Here is a 19,285-nt window from a genome sequence, read left to right as displayed (position 1 = left end):
ACCGGGGACATTTGATTACAAGTCAACAAATCTTAGCGTTACGCCACGGAAGGTGTTGCATCGTCCTTGAACCTTTTGTGAAACTGTTTATTTGATCTTTGGACTTCAGGCTTCACACATTCTATACTGTAGTTTATGCCTACATTTTGTAACATTTATTACTAAAATATGAAAAAGTTTCTGTTGTAACAATGTGTTTACACAGATTATTGTAGAAACGGAACACACATGAAATGCATGTGTTCCAAATAACGATCTATTATTTCCACTCTAAAACTCCAGCACTTCACTCCCAGATAATCAATCAAGGCATGAGCTGGGAGAACACTGTGCACATTCTGCGACGGTAGGGGGATGGAATAGCAGGCTGCTTGCTGCTTGTCTTAATCGGCACATTTACAGGACAAAAGACGCTGACTGAGAGGTGCAAATGGATTTAAGGTGGGCCGGATTTACGAGTTTTCTCGTAGGCTCTGGTAATTCTAGTGTTAAAGAGAAGGATCTATCTGCAGCCTGCAATACCCATGACATAGATGAGGTAATGCCCACAATGTCAGTCACAAAACACCCTTTGACTGAGATAACCCTCATCTTAACCATCGTGTAACGGGGCTCTAATATTAACCATAGTCTAATGTGATGGGTGTTACGTGACTGACGTTGAAGGTGTTTCATGATGTTGGGGGCATAACTGACCTCATAGGTACTGCGGTCTGCAATTACACTCTGTTGAAATTAAGTGGAGATTGTTAATTTGAATATAGCACAGAAGCAAACAAGCTGGTACATATTTTTATCTTCGCACAACTTACATCAAATTTGGACAATTTCTCGACATTAATTGCCAAAATCAATGTGCATGGCCACACCAACACTTCGCTTCCATCAGGCGGATGTAGTTTCCACTAAGACTGCTAGATGGCGTGACCAGTGCTTCGAATATGATCCTTGGTACGTATCGAATACGCATCAACTGGCATTGGCAGGATACATACGCCACCTCGGCCACATTCAGTTGGTTAAATGAAAAGTTGTACCAAACAGCAAATCTACCAGGTTGTTAAACACAGAATCTAAAGCTGGCCTGGATATTATCTGCCATGCAAGAATCTGTATGGGCATAAGTGCATATTAAACCAATCAAAAATGTCTTTTTCAATTTTCCCACTACTTTCCCTCCTCTATTTCGATAGCTGTGACTGTCCTGAAGCATACAGTCTACACTGTAAAATCACACAATTCCCAGAAAGGTGTCACAGCAGCAGCTGTTCATTTTAAAATCTGCTATTTTGTAATTTTGCGGAGATACCTTTTGACAGTGTGGGCAGGGGAAGTTGTGAGAGGCTGTTTGAAGATGCTGTTCCAGAGCTTCTTGTGTGGAGTATCTGCTTTGGCATTTTAAACACCTAAATAGTAAAAATAAATACAATTGACATACGAACAAACATGTCTGCAGGAGACAAAACAAAAAAACCCAATCGGTTCTTAGCACTGCTTCTATTTATTAAACAACAGAATTTTGCAAATTTATAAAATAATTTTTAAAATAGAATTTAAAGAGAGATGGTGATGTCAATAATGAAACCAAAGTAACCCAACCAACTTGCAGCCAGTTTTGTGTTTTCCTTGTAAAGCGAATATATGTGCACACATGCTAGGATTCTTCCAGTCTGTCTCCCCACTTTTTGCTTACAAACCTGCAGAAGCAAGCTAAGCATACTATCAAAACAACAGTGTGGGGTTATCACTGAAGAAAGTTACGGAAATTCAGAGCTGCTGTTAATCAAGACTCGCATCTAAATACTTGGTTTCCTGCCTTGTGCCAGATTTTGCCATGATGTGCTTTAGTCAGTTCAATAAATAAGTTAAAGCAATGAGAGCACACACCCTGTGAAATAAAGCTTTTCATATCTAAGTGTTGGGCATGACAGCAAATGCTCTTTCACTGCTTATGAATGACAAGTGCAATGGCCAGGGCGTCAATCTTACAAAAGGACACCCAAAAGATGTTTGCAGCTTATTCTAGAATGCAGTATCTGTTATCCATTCATTGATTTTTCTTATGATAAACAATGTGATGTCACAGAGAGGACCCTGTCTAATCTACACCTATTACAGCAATATTTAGACTGAAGAATTTGCAGGCGATTTAATGGCTTACCTGAAAAATGTGGACTCCTTTCGAGGATTCTGCTGTGGACAGAAGTTGTGTGAATACTGATGTACCCCGAGTTCAAACAGCGAAGGAAACACTTTACTGCACAGATGGCAGCGGTATGTGAGCTGCTCTTGATGGGTTCTTATATGCTCCAGAAACAGATCCAGCTTCTGGAAGGTGAGGGAGCAGGACTTGACAACACACTTGTAAACCTGTGAAAGACTGCGCCAGTCAATAGAAAGTCACTAGACTATCTGTATAGACACTTTCAGTTCATTGCTCAGATTTTGTCTTCATCAAAAGCACTTGCTGAATGACATTTTTAGAAATCAGATTCACACAAAACTGTTGTGTTCCACTAATAATATACAGAGTTCATGAAAACAAAATCCCATTATCTTACTTCTCCATGTTTAGACCACAAGAGAGCAAATTGCATACAATTGATAATGCACTAGTTTCTCCCAAATTCCACATGCTCTAATTATTGCATTAAATGTCATTTATTGTAAAAGATGAAAAACATTACATCCTATCATGGTGTAAATTCTGTTAGAGTATGCCACTTTTTGCCTATATGGACTCGAGCAACACTATATTCATATAAATGGCTCTTTTTACTAAATGAACAGCCCATCTCAAACTCCTATGTCTTTGGCAGTCTGCAACCCATTTTGTTTCTAGTTCTGCATAGCTACGAACAAAGAAGGGAACAGTTCTGTGTAAATATTCTTTAATGAGAACTTTGCCACCAAGTCTTTCATAGAAGATGAGCAGCTTTGGGTTTCAATTTCTCATATCACATTAACAGCCTCTGGAGTTTTTTTTACTAAAATAGGATATGAGGCAACAAGACTAAAAGTAAATTATATAGGACATGGCCCTAATGTCAAATTTGCAGTTTTCAGAATATGATTGATTTATAATGAAACCTTGTATTCCGTGTCACTTTTCTGTCTGTGAATGAGTGTGCCATACAATGGACTGGCTCTCCATCCTATTTGTATTCTGCTTTAGCAGGAAAGGCTTCAGCACCCACAATCCCAAAGTGGATAAAGCAGGTTTTCTAGTTAATGGATGGATGGAGATTCTACAGATACCTCCAGGTGTGGTTGTGTATTTTTTGCTTAACAGATATGGTACTGCTTCTCTGGTGGAAGCTCAGCTTTATGCAACTTTTGGAAACAGTGAGAAAGGCAACAGAATTCATCTTTTTGACAGTTGCTGCTTCATATTTGTACGCACTGTTTTTCCACAGTATTATTGACCTTTAAAATTAATCTTTGAGATTCAACTACCTGTATATTATATCATACAGTACAAAACCACCTCTCAACCAATGTTGCTTAATCTATTTTGTTTTAGTCAAAAATAAATAACACTTTAAATAAGACACTCTGAAGTTGGTGGTTGTGGGTCTTTTGTACACCTTTTAGGATCTCTGCCCCCATGTCTGGGACTATATAAGTGAATACAATGCGTCAGTCTGGGGAAATTACTCTGTTAACCCTTACATCTGTGAACAAGCAAATCCCTGTAAATTTTGGCCTGGCTAATTCTGGAATATCCTGGGCTACATGTATGGTGCGAGTCACTTCTTATAAAGATCACAAGTGTAAACATGAGGCCTGTCAGTAGTAGTGTCCCTTTGTTGTGTTTTTTCTTTTGATTTGGAAATTGGATACTTTGTAGATGCTTAGATAATCCTGAAGTAATTCCCATAAATTTGCACACAAGATCTCTAGGGTAAATTTAGTCTTGATGCAAGTCTGACTGTGAGGATAGTAAAGAAATTTATTATATGCCAGAAGCCTAAAATTCTTGGCATGTATTAATAAAGTGAGACACTTCAGTTGCTCAGCTACAGCTGTTCGTACCTGCTCATCCTTGTGTTGCGTCATATGCGACTTCAGTTGGAAGTATGTACTAAATTTACTGCCACAGAACTGGCATTGGTATGAACTATCGATGAGTACAATCTGCTTGTTTTCATTGTTCCCACACGTCCTTGGTTTGCTTTGGAGCTGGCTGTCCATTTCAGGAGGAATGGTGCTGTCAGGTACTCCCATCTCGCCTGTAACAATACAAGGGATTTCTATAGAATCTCTGTACTATTCAGTAAAAACAAAAAAGCAAACAAGCAATGGCCTGAAAGCAAGCAGGCAGGGCGATGGATCAATCGATAGATAGATCGATAGATACTTTATTAATCCCCAAGGGGAAATTCACAGTAAATACTCAGTAAACCTATGTTTATAAAAGAATGAATGCTAATGAAACTATTCCTTTTAGAAGTCAGATTTCACATTTTAGTTTCTATGCCCCCAAGGGGAAATTCACAGTAAATACTCAGTAAACCTATGTTTATAAAAGAATGAATGCTAATGAAACTATTCCTTTTAGAAGTCAGATTTCACATTTTAGTTTCTATGCCTATTTCTTCTTCATCTGCTCAAATTACACATTTCTAAAAACAATGATAAATGTTCACCTGAAGTATAGCTGTTAAACAAGCACACTAATACAACAATGGAAGGCATGTTTTCAGCCTGGGCTTTACATTCTTGATGTATTACACTAGAGCTACGGGCACTGAACAAAACAGATTCAACAGGTAAAATGTCACCAAGTTTCTACTTAATACATAAGAATGGCTGGGAACGATCAGAGCTTATAGGCATTCATTTCAAGTTAAAAGTCAAAGCGAACTTTATTGTCATCTCAATCATATATAAGTATACAGACACGAAATTGCGAAGCTCAGGGTCCACAGTGTAACAACATGAAGTGCAAATAAAAAATTAAAATTAAATTAAAAATAGAATTTAAATTTAAAACACAAACAAGATATTGTGCAAAGACAAGACAAAGATGTAGCAGCAATATTGACGTGTAGTAATCAATATGAACATTGATGCAATGTATGGTATAATTTTACTGAACAACAGCTTAATACCTTGTCCTATTTGTATTTTTGAGATGGTGTATTTCCCATCTATCTATCACACACACACACACACACACACACACACACACACACACACACACACACACACACAGACATAATCCAACATCTATCTGTCTGTCCACTTTTCACGAGAGAACTACTTAACAGATTTAGCTTGGGGTTTTTTTCTATAATTTCCTCGAACATTCCGGTTGATTTTGTGACTTCTTTCATCGTGCTAAGAATCATAGTTCGCTTGCAGAAGCGATTTATTCACACAAACCCGAGAGAAAGGCTGCGGTCTGAGGGCAGGGGCAAGCGGGCAGGGCCCTCCTCACTCATGCGCCAGCTTCCATTTGGGTCAGTCTGATGTGGCATTGGCAAGAGAATTCTAATCCCTCACATTCCTCAAATCGCGATGGACATGCCCTTTCAATTCAAGAGATTACAGTCCCCGGTAACACTTTGCAATGTCAATTAACAAGACCCAGAGGCAGACACTGAAGGTGGCAGAGGTTGATCTTAGCTCACCAGGCTTCTCGTATGATCATCTTTACATCGCTTTCTCCCGAGTTAGTTCCCCAAGAAACTTACATGTCTTCGCCCCCAATAGCAAAACCAAAAATATCGTATATCAAGAGGCCCTCAGATACGAAAGCTATCAATATAAATTCTTCTCAATACATTTTTTTTTTTTTTTTGATTTTTAAAGTTTTCCTGTTTCACTACTATGTGGGCAGAGCCGCGGGGGACAGCTAGTATTAATATGGCAAATTGACTGTCGAACTGGAATGTACAAAAATATTTACACCATCTATATGACCCAATGGTGTGTACTGTACAACGATAAACACAGCATAGTGTGTTGAGCATAAGCACGGCCTGAGCGGTCCATTTCTGCTTTCCTGAGAAAAACAAGCATTTACATTTATGTTTGCCCTTAAATCAAGTCAGAGTAGCACATTTATTGTATGCAGTTTCAGTCAGCAATGGGTCTCCCTAACAACTGTAAAATATTTCTTAAAATAAACAGTACCACAGACTCGATGGCACAGTGGTTAGTGATAATGCCTCTCAACTCCAGCTTCCTTGGCTCAAAACCTGTGCCCAGATGAAATTCTGAGTGGAGTAGTAGTCTTCTCAAAATATCTGCGCAGCTTTTCCTCTGGATACTCTGGTTCTTATTCTACACCCCACAGATGTCTTTGGTCAGGACTGACTAACAACTACAAATGAGCCCAATGTGTATATATGTGCGAGTGGTCCCTGCAATGGAATGGTGCCCCTTACAGTGCTGATGCCTGTCTTGTACCCATTGATGATAGTATAGGCTTCAACCACAGACCATACACAGAATTAGATAAAGTGGGTTTGAGAATGTTCGGTTGTTGCTGCACTATTTTGCAAAATTGCATTTTTCAAGTGTGCCAGGAGTGGAACATCACATCAATGCAATTATACCTTGTGTGGGCTTCATTTTTACAGTATATGTGGCATTATACAATACTCCACAGCACTTCTACTATAATGTGATGTAAAATTCAAAAAACATGTTTAATTCACTGTAAACCAAGCTAAACAATGCCTATCTTAACAATTTAGGAACAAAATATTAAAGGAAAAAAATAAATTTCTGTCGAGTGAGATAATGTCTGTTATCAATTATTAATGGAATCAGTGAACGAATATAGAATACACATATTCAATATACTATATTATACAGCATCCATTAGTTTCACTTCTTGGAGGCTACCTATGATTGACAAGCCAATTATCAGATGCTTCAATGAGGAATATTTTTTAATACATGCAGAATTCTGCTTTGTCCAGAAAAAGATGTCATTAAGCAGTACCTGAGTGGTTTTCTTTCTCTGTCGGCTGATCTCCACCTTCACTGTTATTTGAAGGAATGACCTTAACAGTAATGGGCAGCCGAGAGACCGTTGATCCCATTCCAGAAGGCCACACTTTATGAGTTTGCATATGTTTCTTCACATTCGACTTCTGTGCGAAGGCCCTACCACACACAATACACTGAAATGGCTTTTCCCCAGTGTGGCTGTTAAGAGAGATAAAGGTAATTGTGCTCTGTAATACAATATTAAAAACCTTATTTATTATTCTTATTTTTTTTTCTTAATAGTCTGACCTTAAGTCAACTTGCAATTCCTTATTCTACCTACTGACCGACAGTACTCAGCTAGCAGTTTTCACACAAACTTAACAGACTAGTAATGTTCACTGTCTGCTGCACAGTATATTGCAGTTGTAGTTTGTTTCACATTAAACTATTCTTTTTACAAGCATATGCTTATTTTTAAAAGGGTATCACACAAACTGGGGAGGTAATACCAAAATTCTCGTAAAACATATTCAATTCTAAATTAAATCACAAACTCACCTACGGACATGCTGCTGTAGATCAAAGTTCTTAGTGAATGTTTTGTCACAGAAGCTGCATTTCAGCTTCTGGGCCTTTCCTTTTATTGAAGCACCTAATAAAGGAAGCAGAGCTGGGATTAGCCTTTTCATGCCTTATGCAAAATTTCGAAAGTTCTCAGATGCTCACAAACTATTTTTAAAGACAAAAGACCATTGTCTTTAGGTACAGTAGTGTTAAAAAGCTTTACGTTTACATATAAATTACATTTTGGCTGGTTTCATTTTACCTACTTTCATGGGCCAATTCTAAATTAACATGTTTTGCTCTTAAACGTTCTATACCAGGGTCTTCCCAAAAAAAAAAAAAAAAACAACTTAATACATATATAATGACCAGATGGAACACAATATACTGCATTTCTTGCTCATGTTTATGGGAAGAAAAAAAATCCAAAAACCAACGTAAAATTGACCATAAACACAAAAGTCACAGATTCCACTTCTGCAATCCCAAATCCAAACTTTAGGTTTTACTAACAAGTTTTAATGTGCTGCAACATTCAATAAAGCCATAAAGTTCAATAAAGTTTAACTCCTTCAACACAACTTTGGAGTTATCTGTCACTTTCCTAGCCTCACATCATCATGGGCTCTTCCTGGTACAGTGATCCCCTGCCTATCACAGAAGTAACATTCCAGACCCATCAGTGACAGGTGAAAATCTGCGATATAGAAAGACCATATAAATAAACATTTTTTTATAGTTTAAGTTTGGGGCAGAGTGGTGGCTCGGAGGCTAAGGATCTGCGCTGGTATCCCAAAGGTTGCCGGTTCAAATCCCGTCACTGCCAAAAAAGGTCACTGCTCTGCTGGGCCCTTGAGCAAGGCCCTTAACCTGTAATTGCTCCAGGGGCACTGTACAATGGCTGACCCTGCGCTCTGACCCCAAGGGGTATGCGAAAACTACCAAATTCCTAATACAAGAAATTGTATAATGCGAAATAAAGAACAAAAAAAAAAAAAAAAAGCGCCTTAAAATACCCCTCCCACACGCTTTAAACACATGTAAACTTATTAAAATGCACTTTGTAAACACATATGATATGTGGATGTCGGGCTAAGGATATGAGTAACATCTCCATCCATCCATCCATTTTCCAACCCGCTGAATCCGAACACAGGGTCATGGGGGTCTGCTGGAGCCAATCCCAGCCAACACAGGGCAAAAGGCAGGAACCAATCCCGGGCAGGGTGCCAACCCACCGCAGATGAGTAACATCTCTCTATTATAAAAAAAAAATCTTGGCAGGGAGACCAGGCGTGATCTTCTCAGAAGACAATTTGACATCCCGCGAGAGACATTTTAACGTCACGTCAGCCAGTAGCTGATCCGTCTGCTTCTCCTTAGCATGCGTTCAGCTCCCCCCTTCACAACACGAGCGAGAGAGATGCGAAGTGGCAGGAGCGTAGCGCGCCTCCGGGGGGGGTTGAGCGAAGCGATTGAGACCAGATCATCTCGGAGAGACACTTTGATGACACACGAGACTAGACATTACAACCTTAGGAAGCAAAACCCGTGAGACGGTGACTTTTGCATGTCACGTCCTACTTACAAACAATTTAAAACAAGTTCACGGACATCTAACCTAGCAGTTGTTGGAGTGCTCCCAGCTCTTAAAACAATGACATGCAGAACATGCAGCTCGCCCGCAGCAGCTGCAGCAAGCCAGCAGATGATCTGAGTGCATCTCCTTGGTGTGCGTTCAGCCCTCACCCCCCCCACCCTCCTTTCAGAAAGCTAGTGGCAGATGCGAAGTGGCAAAAGGACAGCTACTGTACATGCTTTTAAGTGATTGATGCAAAACGTGACAAGCAGAACACACAGCTGGCCAGCAGCAGCAAGACAACAGCTGAACCAATCACATCTCTTTAGTGTGCGCTCAGAAAGCCTACAACCTCCCCCCCCCCCCCTTCACAACGCAAGCAACATTATAAGTCCTACGAGAAAGAAACTTAACCATGCCCGGGGCAGGAAATACAGGACAAATATTGTTTTTACAAAAGTTTTAAAGTAAAAATGAAAATAATGCATATGTAACAATTCCCATGAAAATAACAATCTCTTTAAATTGTTGATCCGGTAAACCAAAACGAAGTGAGCTGGGGGCAAAGCCCCCTAGTAATAATAATAATAATAAATCCAACATGTAGCGGGGGCGCGATAGCTGAACCGCAATACAGTGGGGGATCACTGTAATCATTTTCTGCTCTCTAATTTCACACAAACTCAGTCATAAATTCAATTTAATGATTTTATGACATATTCACAGTATTCTGTGTGCTGTTTGCATGCGTGGGTTCCCTCCCACAGTCCAAAAACATGCAAGTTAAGTGGACTGGTGACGGTAAATTGGCCCGTGTGTGAGTTCACCCTGTGATGGACTGGCCTCTGTCCAGGAACTGTTCATGATATGCACCCTATGCTTGTGACCCCTGTGACCCTGCTCAGGATAAGGCTGTTTTAGAAATAGGAATGAAGAGAGATTAAATTAATTTTTACTCCTACCATATTTCCACTGTTTCCATGGAGCAAGACACCATGGAAGGTTAGCAAAGGCAATACAAAACTGCTGGGTTAGGATAGAAATAACCATCATTCCGAGACAAATATTCAAATCTCATATGTAAATGCCCCCTTTCTGCCTTCTGCCAAAAGTTTTAGTCTTGATAAACACAATTCTGCATGGTATAAAGTTTAAAAAAAAAAAAAAAAAAAAAAAAAAAAAAAAAAACAATTTTCCAAAATAGACCCTCCTCTTTTCTCATACTGTAACAGGTGACATGCACAAGTGTCTTTGTGTTTGCTTTTATGTGGACATCTGTTTTTGTCATCATGCGCACTAGAGGTTTGATTTGCTGCTGTGGTAAATCATTTAAATAATTTACTTAGCATTAATGTTGCTTTTCACCAGTCAGGAAAATGTATCTGAATATCAACTGTTAAAGCAATTAAGAATGTTCTTTACTTTGACTCATAGAGATCCCAAGGAAATAACTCTTCATGTTCATAGTTGTGTGACTCATAGTACTGCACAGACCACAAAAACAATAACGGACTGCTGAAATGTAACCAAAACAAAAATCTGAAAATCAAAAGCAAGCAATCCAAAGCCAAGGTTTAGTCACAACAGAAGTATGGAGTGGCAAAAACTATAACAGGATGAAAATTCTGGAGGAAACAACCTCTTATTAATAAACTTTTACTTCATAAGGCAAAGGTCAGTCCGGCCATGGGCAGATGGTGTTTATTTACTATTACAATAAGCGGAAAAGTTTTCAGACAAGAAAAACTGCTCTGCTGCCACATAGCTTCAAGAGTTCTAAGTTCAAATACCAGACCATGCACTGTCTCTGTGGTATTTGCAAGTTCTCTCGATATCTGCAATACTTCTGTCTTCCCCACATATTCCTAAGAGTAACATGTTTATTGAGGATTTTAAATTAGACCAGGGTGTGTGTGTGTGTGTGTGTCTGTGTGTGTGTGTGTGTGCATGCATGCAGATGCCACTTCAAAGTTAGGTGCACTTTTGTGATCACTTTCCCGGCATGTGTGGCAGGAGGTGGTGCAATGGTAGTGCATGGGTCCGCATCCTGGGTCCTCCTTGCGTGGAGTGCTTTCAGCAGTGAGAAAAGGACTACATAAATGTAAATAATTATTATTTCCAATATTGTAAAACAAAACTGCAATTTAAAACAAAAAAGGGAAAATGTCCATGATTTGCATCATTGTGAGCTCAAAGCCACCATGCAGTCACCGTCCAGGTTTGTTCCTACCTTGTTCCTAGGTTTGACAGGAAAGGAACCTGGCCCTGGAAACATCTCAGTTGGAAAAGTAAATTTGAAAAAGAATGGATGGATGAACAAAAAGTATCTAGGAAAGCAAGTACAGTACACAGTAAAAGTGGATGGTACAACCTGGAGGCTAACACTAATTGTGTGGTTTCACTCACTTATTATGTTAGGCCATGCCCTAATTAGTACTAAAGATATCACTTGCAGAGCTGCTGGCATTTAATTTGTCAGCCTTAAAAATGTCTATTAGAAAAAATGCAGGCAGTGAAGTCAACAGTTGTGAAGCCAACAGAGGGAAATAAAAAATTAAAATATACAATATCAGGTTCAGTCAATTCAATGGGGATTGAAACTTATACAGAAAAGGCAGAGGAGAATAAAAAGCACAAGGTGACCATGCTGCTTCATATGCCATTTAGAAAAAGAAGTATGGGTAGGATGGATATTAAAGCTCAGACAGTTAAATCTTATGAGTGAAGGAATCATTTTACTGATGGTTAGAGAATGGGGGCTGCCAGTGCCAGCAGAAACACAATTACTATGATTTACCCCCAAACCAATCCTTTACCCGCAAACCAATCAAATTTTCCTTTTAATAATGCACTTGCAGTAAGTGGTAAAACTTGCTATTTATGTTCACTGCTAGACACTTTTTGTCCAATTTTCCCCACAGTATAGTTTAACAGGACCTCCCCACCACTACCACTACAAATCAAATGTATTCCTTCACAAAGGCATGCCTCATTGCCACCCTAGGAATCACAGTACTCTCTCTTTGTTGGTAGATTTAATATGAGCAGCAATAAATTAAAAATAAACCAAACATTATGTCTACATTTATTCATCATAGTACCTGCCTGTCCATCAACTATGCTTTTTGTATGGTGCGGCTTAGCAGATTGATCAAAATCTCCTTGCTCCGAAAGGTTATTGCTGGTGATGGAACTGCTAATGCTGCTGGTTTTTGTCTTGAATCCTTGCTTTCCAGGGCTATACACTGGTGGACTGGAAAATGGAGGACTGTCTACACACTGGCTTGGAACCTGCTATAAACAAAGAAAAGTTAACATTTCTTTTTGTAACCGCTGCATGACAGAAAGAATGATCATATTTAATCACTTTAAATATTTTAGTAAGTGGCCTCCAAAGAATAATGTTCCATCTTTTTCTAAACTTTTAGCTACATTGTATGCTGCCTTATACACAAACCAGGGAACTGCTGTCACTAAAGTGGTTGCTGCCAACATCAGCTGTATCTGCTACCTTTAAAATTTGGCAAGGCGAGCTTCTCAAAGTATTCAAACCTCTCTTATGTGTCTCATTTCAAATGCAAATGATAAATATTGTAGAAACACAATTTTATACTGCATCACTGCCTCATGCTTTCTTTCATCTCTGTAAAAGTAAACATCTCTTTCTGTTGTCTGGCCCTCTTGATTATGAAAACAAATTCTACAGAACTAAGCAGAAGCAAATTTCTGCTTCTTGTATGCACTATCAATATTCCAGTGATAACTACTGAAAAAACAAAAACAGTATGTGTTTCATCCTTTACTCCTACCTGTGATTGCTGAAAGTGCTGAAGACTCAGACCCTGAACTTCTCCAGCACCATTTCCAGTTATAGCAGGCAATGAACTGTAGACCTGGGCACCAGCATTGCTACTACTAGATGGCACCTGTGCAACAAGAGAAGCTGACTGGCCTGGAGGTGCAGGATGTTGGAGGTAGGATGAGCTGGCATGCATGTTCATATTGCTCTAAGAAACAAAGAAAATAATTATTTATAGAAAAAAAATACACACCATAGAGAAATAATTCACTCGATTATCAATACTGTAACGATGGGGAATTCTGAATGTTGGTGTTATCGGGTAGGCAACTTTGGATGGATCACACTTCTAACGGACTGTTCCTTTTGTGGACAAAACAAGCTGGACCTGCTGTATTCAAATGTTAATGTGTTTAAATGAACATCTGGACAGGTCTGACCATCTTACCACCACCTACAAGCCTGTTATTGACAGCAGCAGCTCTCCAGTATCTAAGCTAGTAGTCCTTATGTGTGGTTATGGGGTTGTTGCTTTATATTTTATTGTGCAGACAAAACGATATCTTAATTCATAACTGCAAAGTATACAACAACATACTTTAAATGCAACATTAGACTGTATGCATGAGCGGCTGTTGATTAGACTTGTAAATCTAGAGGTGCTAATGGCTGACTTGTCTGCCAGAACTGAGAAGAGAGAAAAGTGACTGTGCATGATGACAGAAGTCTTACTAATATTGTCAGCTTTTCTAAGTACTCTTATTTACCAGCATGGTATTCTGCCCAGAATTTGGTGTTCTTTGCTCATGTATGAGTTCCCACTGTCCAACGTGGAGGGCTTTGATAGAAGGATCAGTTCTCAGTTCTGCAAGTGGTCAGGCCTGCCACAAAGCCTAAGCAGCATCACACTGTACAGAAATAAGAACAAGCTGAGATTCCCCATCAGTAGCTTGGGTGAGGAGTTCTGCAGTACAGAAATTCAAGTGATCTAATGTCTCCCAAGCGGTCATCAAGGTAAAGACTGAGAGAAAATGGTGGGCACTGGATGCCACGACTCTGTCTGGTCTACTGCTAGATCACAGTATGCTGGTGGGTTTAATGGCAGCAGGCCAAGTTGGATTAGGGAATGTATTGGCACCCTTCTATGACAAAGCTCTGGGTGAAGACTGATTCAAAAGAAGAGCTGAAGCTGAAGAACTGCACATAAATTAGATGGTGGGTATGCAGTAGCAAGGTGTATGGATAAGACTGGAACAAGCAATAGGCTGTAAGATCTGGTTCAGTTTGTGACAGGCTAAATATTACCACAATAAGTTGCTTATCCAATCTGTGTATGATGTTTTACTAGCCCATCTGCTGCCCCGGACAAGGTGGACTCACCAGCGTGCCCCATGTGCCTCAGAAGAGGAACATTTGAGCGTATCCTCAGCTGTTGCCCTACAGCAATGTTTCTCAAACTTTACTGTCTTGCGACCCAGTTCTACCTTTTCGATTTTATTGGCCACCTACAGACAGCAATTGAAGAGAGCATATACCCTTTAATGAAACGAGCAAAATTAGAAAAGTGGAGGAGTACTGTAGACGGGGTGGCACGCATTATGTGTACCCATAAAAGAGTGCTGCAGAGGCTTTGCAGGTCAGTTTCTATACAAGGCCTTCAGCTTCCAAGCCATTCTTGGTGCATTCAGAAGAAAGGACTTTAGGAAAACAACAGTGGCAGCAGAGAAAGCCTCAAGATGGCTGTAGATTGGGAGGGGTGCTTTGCAGTCACATGCTAGGAACTGATCACTCCAGGCTGGATCGCCTGGATGAGGGTGTGTGATGTTTAAAGACCCAAAACAGTGGATGAAACCAGGAACTATCACTGATGAGGTGTTCAAGTGCATCACTTAGCAAAATGGCAGCAGGCGTTGTATACAGTATGTACTGAAGGGATCTGTATATACCAGTAACATTATGACAGTCACCACATTTTTGCCATTCAGAGCTGAGCAGGTATTGTATTAGGATATAATGCAGCCAGTGAGTATAGACCCCACTCTTCACCAGTAGAGGTTAATAAACATAAAACAGGAGATCTTGGGTTTCTAGGCTTTCCTCAGACATCTTAGGAAGTAAAAACATTGCTGATTAAACCTTAGTTAATTTGCATAAACCAATTTTTGGACTTTTAGGAAGTAGAATTTCCCTAATTAGTACATATGCATGAGCTGAAAAATGAGAAAATATGGCTGCGTGTAACACGTGAACTTTAATCAACTTAACAAAAAGTCCAGAAATTAAACAAAGCCACTTTTCAATTAATTTTAAATAAATATGCTCTTTCCACCTTTAGTGTATTTTACTAAACAGGTAATGAATTGTGAATTTCCCCTTGGGATTAATAAAGTATCTATCTATCTATCTATCTATCTATCTAACACACATACCTCACATTGTGTGTTAAGAATATATTATACATTTGTAGTGTGTATTTTTATATAGCCTACTCTTCACCATTATTCACATACCAAAAACTTATTTCTGAACTGTATACAGGGAGTCCTCGGGTTCCAACACAGTTCTGCTCCTACAACAGTGATGTAACCCGAATTTTGGTGTAAGTCGAAACACACCCTAGCCTAAGTCACTTACCTATCCTAACACATTTGCAAAATCATAATCTAGAACATAAAAACACAACTAAGCCACAGAAAAAGGAAAAGGACATAAATATAATGTACTGTACACTGTACTGTAGTAACAGAAAAAAACGAGTGTAAAAAAAAAAAAAATAAACCTTACCTTTATTCCTTCTCATGTCTCAATTTTTTAAATGTTTTTATGGGAGTGAGCGTTGTAAACTTGAAACGTCATATGTCGAGACGTAACCCGAGGACCCCCTGTATTTCCATTGTTTCGACCAATACTGCTTTATTTCTTTATTCATAAATGACATCTGATTTGATAAATGCAAAACAGTTTTAAAGTTGAAAAGGATTTTTCGCTACCTTAAAATAAAACATAAATGAAGTCGACAGGAGTTAAAATACAGTTTGGTTCATGGGTAATTTGGAGAGTGACACCATTTTCATAATTTTGGCCACTACAATGGATCTGAAATAAAGCAATCCAATATGTGATTGAACTATAGACTTTCAGCTTTAATTTAAGGGGTTTACCAAAAATATTGTACAAGCAGGTTAGGAATAATAAACATTTTTTATATATGGCCCCGCTATTTTAAGGAGCTCAAAAGTATTTAAACATTTGACTGAAAAGCTGTTCCACAGTCATGTGGTAGCAGTTCCCTTGTTGTTTCATTAACTACTGGGCAAGTAAAAGGTCTGGAGTTGTTTCTAAGTGTGGAATTTGCATTTGGAAGCCGTCACTGTGAACTCTCAATATGAGGTCAAAAGTGCTGTCTATGCAAGTTAAAACAGTCCAACATTAAGCTGAGAAAACAAAACAACCCCTTTAGAGAGATAGCAGAAACACAAGGAGTGGTCAAATCAATCATCTGGAACATTCTTAAAAAGAAGGAATGAACTGGTGAGCTCAGCAACTCCAGAAGGTCTGGACAATCATGGATGATAACTGCACTGGGTGATTCCAGAATTCTTTTCTTGATGAAGAAGAACCCCTTCACAATATTTAGCCAAACCAACAACAACACTCTCTCTCTGGGAGGTCGACCTATCATTGCCAAAGTGTACAATGAAGAGGAAACTTCATGAGTGTAAATAAAGAGAGTTTACCACAAAGTGCAAACCACTGGTGAACCTCATAACCACAGGAAGGGCAGATTAAAGTTTGTTAGAAAACATCTTTTAAAAGCCTGTCCAGTTTTGGAACAATTTTATTTGGACAAAGAAAACTAAGATCCATATGTACCAAAAGAGAAGTGTTTGGAGAAGAAAAAGAATGGCTTGTGATCCGATGAATACCACATCATCTGTGACACATGTTGGAGGCCATGTTACGGTATATGAGTATGCCTGACTGCCAATACAAGTCAGTCACTGGTGTTTACTGATGAAATGACTGCTGGCAGAAGTAGCAGGATGAATTCTGAAGTGTGTAAGGCTATACTGTCTGCCGAGATTCATCCAAATGTTGCAAAAGTGACAGGACAACGCGTCACGGTACAGATGGACAATGAGCCAAAACATACTGCAAAAGCACATCAAGTGCTTTTCAAGGCAAAGAAGTGGAAGATTCTTCGAAGGCCAAGTCAATCAACTGACCTCAACCCAACTAGACATACATTTCACTTGCTGAAGATAAAATTGATGGCAGGAATTCCAACGAACAAGCAACAACTGAAGACAGCTGCAGTACAGGCCTGGCAAAGCATCAATAGGGTGGAAATCAAGCACTTGGAGATGGCCAAGGGTTGGGGTTCAGACTTCAAGCAGTCATTGACTGTAAAGTATTTTCAACCAAATATAAACAATGATTGTTATATTCTTGATTATGTTAGTTTGTCTAAATACTTTTGAGTCCCTGAAAATTGGATCATTCTTAAACAGTTCATATGATATTTTTGGTAAACCCCTTAAATTAAAGAAGAAAACCTACACTTCAATCACATAATGACTACTTTATTTCAAATTCATTGTGGTGGCATACTGAGCCATAATTATGAACATTTTGTCACTGTCCAAATACTTATGGACCTGACTGTACCTCACTGTGTCTGTAAAATATATAAAACATGCAACTGGTGCAAACTATCTCCATCCCTCTTCATTTTAAAAAACAGTGCTCTTGTTCACTGTGAAAGCCTATAGGCCAAATGACTGATTCACAGGCACTCTGTGCTTTGTGCTCACAATTAAGATGGAGTCTTATGTTCATAGTGGTAGGGAGCAAAGTACTTGAGAAGCACAGAAAAGGGACATACCTGCACAGATGGCTGCATAGCAGACTGGTCCATAGACGTGAAGGCCGAGATAGCAGACATCAGTACATCATCACTGACAAGGACATTCCCCTGTATCAATGTGTGAGCAAGGGGTGACTGAGGAACCGTAACATAGGTGGACACTGGCTAAAGAAGAAACAACAAACAGCCCACAGTTAGGTTTTCTCACATTGTTATCTAAAGGACTTTAAAAATTCTAAATCTGAAAATTAATTACTTGTCCCCCATGTTAAGCTGGTAACCTTTTTAGTCAGGACTTCGTCCTCAACGTCTGATAAGTGCAATAAAGACAGACTAGCATACATTTACATAAACAATCATTTTCCTTTAACTGTTGGTACATGGAATGTGTTGCATACTACCTCTTCACTGGCCTAAATTAGAGTGACAAGAGTGGAAAACCACAGTCTAGAGCAGGGATCCCCAACTCAGGTCCTGGAAGGCCGCAGTGGCTGCAGGTTTTCATTCTAACCCTTTTCTTAATTAGTGACCTGTTTTTGCTCCTGATTTAACATTTTTTGAATTTATTTTTATTGGACTTGCTCTTAAAGACTTTCATTAAATTAGCAGCCAAACAATAATGTGATACAAAATGAACCAAAACAGGACCAGCAAACTGCGTCCATCATACAATATCTGAAAATAAAGAAAGGTCTCAGGAATGCTGATCTGCTCAGGTCCCCAAAACATTTTAACACTGCTCTTAGAAAAGAGTAAACAATTTTAGAAATGTCTGCGATTGCACAATGAGAGCAGCAACAAGCCATGGAATTAAAGAACGGGTTTAATTAACAATGAGAATCGCCGCCTAATTAAGCAACTGGTTGGAGTGAAATTGGTTGGAGTTTGAAGCCCTGACTTAGTTGGTCTTCTGTTGGCTCACTCATCTCACATTTAATTTCTGCTTGGGTGCCATTTAAGGAAAGAAATGAAGCAACTCAGAGGAGTGATGAAGAAATTCAGGGGAACAAATCTTAAAAAACAAGTCAATTAAAATGAATTCAAAAGAAGTTAATTAGCTGCACAAACAGGGCACTAATTAAGAAAAGAGTTAGAGTGAAAACCTGCAGCCACTGGGGACCCCTGGTCTAGAGCCACATACATAAGCAGAGACAATTTCATACCTGAAACAAAACTCCTTACATATTAATTTCCACATTGAAAATTAGACAAAGTTTGTTCTCTTCTTATTGTGAATAACAACATTGCAGTTCACCCCACACTGCAGCACTGACCCTCTAACATACAAATGTGAGTTGCTGAAATGTATCTACTGCATCCCTATAGTCTTCACATAATACAAACAAGCTAGCAATAATAAAGATAAACCTCCTAAGTTCTTTAAGTGAAGTTCTCCCAAAACAAAAAAAGATTTTAATTTGATCACAACTGACTATATCAAAACCACACAAAAGCTACAAAGGCATTCAGGATGGAATGGGCTACTGTAACAGATGAGGCTATTACAACAAAATAAAGAAATGGAATT

General features: G+C 39.0%; 1 protein-coding gene across 3 annotated transcripts in view; it reads right to left on the bottom strand.

Moving 5' to 3' along the window:
• The window catches only part of znf341 (zinc finger protein 341), a 43,602-nt gene that overhangs the window by 8,271 nt on the left and 16,046 nt on the right, over positions 1–19,285 (bottom strand). For 2 of the 3 annotated variants that reach the window (XM_028812395.2, XM_028812397.2), the window contains exons 4-11: positions 17,776–17,922; positions 12,901–13,098; positions 12,193–12,385; positions 7,507–7,600; positions 6,959–7,164; positions 4,036–4,232; positions 2,162–2,370; positions 1,310–1,406 (exon numbers count right to left, since the gene is read on the bottom strand). In XM_028812395.2, coding sequence (XP_028668228.2) covers positions 1,310–1,406; positions 2,162–2,370; positions 4,036–4,232; positions 6,959–7,164; positions 7,507–7,600; positions 12,193–12,385; positions 12,901–13,098; positions 17,776–17,922 — 1,341 coding nt within the window. The remainder of the gene's footprint in view (positions 1–1,309; positions 1,407–2,161; positions 2,371–4,035; positions 4,233–6,958; positions 7,165–7,506; positions 7,601–12,192; positions 12,386–12,900; positions 13,099–17,775; positions 17,923–19,285) is intronic. The other variant, XM_028812396.2, reaches the window with a different exon arrangement.

Source organism: Erpetoichthys calabaricus, chromosome 10 (assembly GCF_900747795.2).
Source record: "Erpetoichthys calabaricus chromosome 10, fErpCal1.3, whole genome shotgun sequence".
Taxonomy (NCBI): Eukaryota; Metazoa; Chordata; class Cladistia; order Polypteriformes; family Polypteridae; genus Erpetoichthys; species Erpetoichthys calabaricus.
This window is presented reverse-complemented; position numbering and strand designations above follow the sequence as displayed.